The 3,318-nt window shown below is 32.6% G+C and overlaps 1 protein-coding gene across 2 annotated transcripts; it reads left to right on the forward strand.

The window, feature by feature from the left end:
* Nucleotides 1-1,556: 1,556 nt before the first annotated feature.
* On the forward strand, nt 1,557-2,786 carry LOC140815937 (uncharacterized). Of its 2 annotated transcripts, none has more exons than XM_073174990.1 (2): nt 1,557-2,308; nt 2,580-2,786. In XM_073174990.1, exon 1 carries the CDS (start codon nt 1,557-1,559, stop codon nt 2,289-2,291), a length of 735 nt encoding a protein of 244 aa, XP_073031091.1. In that variant the 3' UTR covers nt 2,292-2,308; nt 2,580-2,786. The 2 variants fall into 2 exon arrangements, with proteins under 2 accessions (XP_073031091.1, XP_073031084.1); XM_073174983.1 differs by having other exon boundaries at nt 1,557-2,296.
* The last annotated feature ends 532 nt before the right edge of the window (nt 2,787-3,318 follow it).

The following is a 3,318-nucleotide window of genomic DNA, read 5'->3' on the forward strand; positions in this document are numbered from 1 at the left end:
AATGTTCTATACTTAGTTGCGATTTTTTTAAATAAAGAAAATAATTAAATGAAATGAACATGTCATCCAAATGCATCTTTGATAAAAATGCGAACACTTGGTGAACTTACGTTGCATATTCGAATATCCAGTATTTTAATACCTATTCTGAGTATCTCATTTGCCAAATCAAGTATTTTAAAATTGAAATTAGGTATTTCGCGAGTAAAACTAAGTACTTGAAAAAGTTCAATGCTTAGTTACAAATTTGTTTTTTAACAATAAAAAAATAATTAAATGAAATGAACATATCATTCAAATGCATCTTGGATGAAAATGCGAGCATTTGGTGAACTTACATTGCATATTTTAATATCCAGTATTTTAATACTTATTCTGAGTATTTCATTTACCAAATCAAGTATTTTAACATTGAAATTAAGTATTTCGCAAGTAAAACTAAGTACTTGAAAAAGTTCAATGCTTAGTTGTAAATTTGTTTTTTAAATAAAAAAATATTTAAATGAAATGTACATGTCATCCAAATGTATCTTGAATGGACATGCAAGCATTCTGTGAACTTACATTGCCTACTAAAATATCCAGTATTTTATTAACTTTTATATGAGTATCTCAATTATCAAATCAAGTATTTTAAAATTGAAATTATGTATTTCGCGAATAAAAGTAAATACGTCTAAATATTCAATGCTTAGTTGCGAATTTGTTTTTGTTTTTTAAATAAAGAAAATAATTAAATGAAATGAACATGTCATCCAAATACATATTGGATGGAAATGCGAGCATTTGGTGAACTTACGTTGCATATTTGAATATCTAGTATTTTAATACACATTCTGAGTATCTCATTTACCAAATCAAGTGTTTTAAAACTGAAATTAGGTATTTCACAAGTAAAACTAAGTACTTGAAAAACTTCAATGCTTAGTTGCAATTTGTTTTTTAACAGTAAAAAAATAATTAAATGAAATGAACGTGTCATCCAAATGCATCTTGGATGGAAATGAGAGCATTTGGTTAACTTGCGTTGTATATTCAAATATCCAGTATTTTAATACACATTCTGAGTATTTAATTTACTAAATTAAGTATTTTAAAATTTAAATTAAGTATTTCGTAAGTAAAACTAAGTATTTCAAAAAGTTCAATTCTTAATTGTGAATTTATTTTTTTTAAATAAAATTTTTTAAATTAAATATACATATCATCCAAATGCATCGATCATGAGTGGAAAGAGAAGATAACAAACAAAAATATGTATTTATATATATTTTTTATTAATTATAACGGTAAAAAGGTAAAAATGCATGAAACATGTACTAAAAACTAAGTTTGTCTTTTGTCAGGTATTAAAATAGAAAAAAAAACTGATAGGTACTGAATCTTAAGTAAATCATGTGCAGATGTATTTTTTTCCAAATTGGCCTATATATTATGTAATGAATTTTATAATATATATCAGCAGTGGAGAAAATATAAAATATAATTGAAAAAGAGTGCAAGATTAACTCTATATAACAACTGAATGTAATTCCCAATCACATTCCATTACCAATATGGAGTACTCCTCCAAGATTTTAGCTCTTCTCTTCATTTCCATGCTCGCAGTCTCCACAGCAACCACCACAATCAAACCTGACTGTGCTAAACCTAAACCAAAACCAAAACCACACCCGCCCAAAACCCCCACCCTCCCTCCTATCGTTAAACCACCCATAACCCTCCCTCCTATCGTTAAACCACCCATAACCCTCCCACCGGTGACCGTCCCTCCTATCGTAAAACCACCCGTAACCCTCCCACCGGTGACCGTCCCTCCTATCGTAAAACCACCCGTAACCCTCCCACCGGTGACCGTCCCTCCTATCGTAAAACCACCCGTAACTCTCCCACCGGTGACCGTCCCTCCTATAACCCTACCACCTGTTGTGAACCCACCGGTTGTCCTCCCTCCGGTGGTGGTGGTGCCGCCCGTGCTGACACCACCAACCACTACACCTTGTCCCCCGCCACCATCTCCAGCGAAACCGGCCACCTGCCCCATTGATAGCTTGAAACTCGGTGCTTGTGTGGATCTTCTCGGTGGGCTGGTGCATATAGGGTTGGGTGACCCTGCTGCAAATGAGTGCTGCCCAATTCTTGGAGGGCTTTTGGAGGCAGAAGCAGCAGTTTGCTTGTGCACTACACTTAAAATAAAGGCTCTGAATCTACAAATCTACGTACCCATTGCTCTTCAGTTGCTTCTCACCTGTGGGAAGACGCCTCCTCCTGGCTACGCTTGCTCTCTCTAGTTCCAGTTGAGTATTATGTACGAACATTAACACACACACACACACAATACAGAACCAAAGAAAAAAGACATGCAAACTGTCGGCTTGGCCACCTTTTTAGCCATGTCATGAATCTAGCTTCCTCTATATTTTATAGATATAATTAATTAATTTTCTAATATAAATATTTTTAGTTATTTTAAATGCAATATTCTTCTGTTTATTGAACATTCATTATAATATTTACGGTACACTCAAAATTTTCGATTATTAATAGTGATTGGTATGTTTTGTCTTTCCTTTATGCAGGTCTCTTACTATAACATTGATTCAAGATCACACAGAGACATGAGAGGATGTCGGTCGAGTCTTGAACTTCATTCGATTTCCATGTTGTTGCATCTTGTTTAATTTCCCTGTCTTCAAATGTCTTTTGTTAATTTTAAACACCATTCCATTCTGTTAACGTTGTTTCCTCGTACACAAGAAATGAATCAATCCATTTTAGTTCTCCAATTTAATTTGTTACACTTTTTTCGTTTTTGTGATAATATATCACCAACACTCTTCCCTCCCCCACTAAAAGTTTCAAAATATTACACAAAAAAGTTGAACAAAAAGTTTAATTTTCAAAATATCAGACAAAAAGTTTAATTTTCACGCTGATTATTATAAATAGCTCGAAATAAAAATTAAATCGATACTTGCAAGTGAGTTCAAGATGAGCTATAAGCCATTGTTATACTACCATAAACTAAAGCAAGAGCTTTTAAAGAAACAAGTGTAGATGGAATATATCGAAGATAAAAATGACTGAAAATAATAATGGCATCTACAACAAATTGACTTCTCTGATTTTGCTTAATCAACTAAAGAATGTCCATATATGTAGCATCTAATTCCAACAAAACATCCCTCCAAAAATACATTCGTCTCAAAATCTAGACGCTAGCTACTAGTAACTAAGGAGGATAAGGTAGTAATTAGAAATGCTTAAAAAGTGATCATGAGATTTTCTTTACAAAGTTTTGAAAATTTTATAAAGAAA

Source organism: Primulina eburnea, chromosome 2, assembly GCF_022965805.1.
Source record: "Primulina eburnea isolate SZY01 chromosome 2, ASM2296580v1, whole genome shotgun sequence".
In the NCBI taxonomy this organism is placed as follows: Eukaryota; Viridiplantae; Streptophyta; class Magnoliopsida; order Lamiales; family Gesneriaceae; genus Primulina; species Primulina eburnea.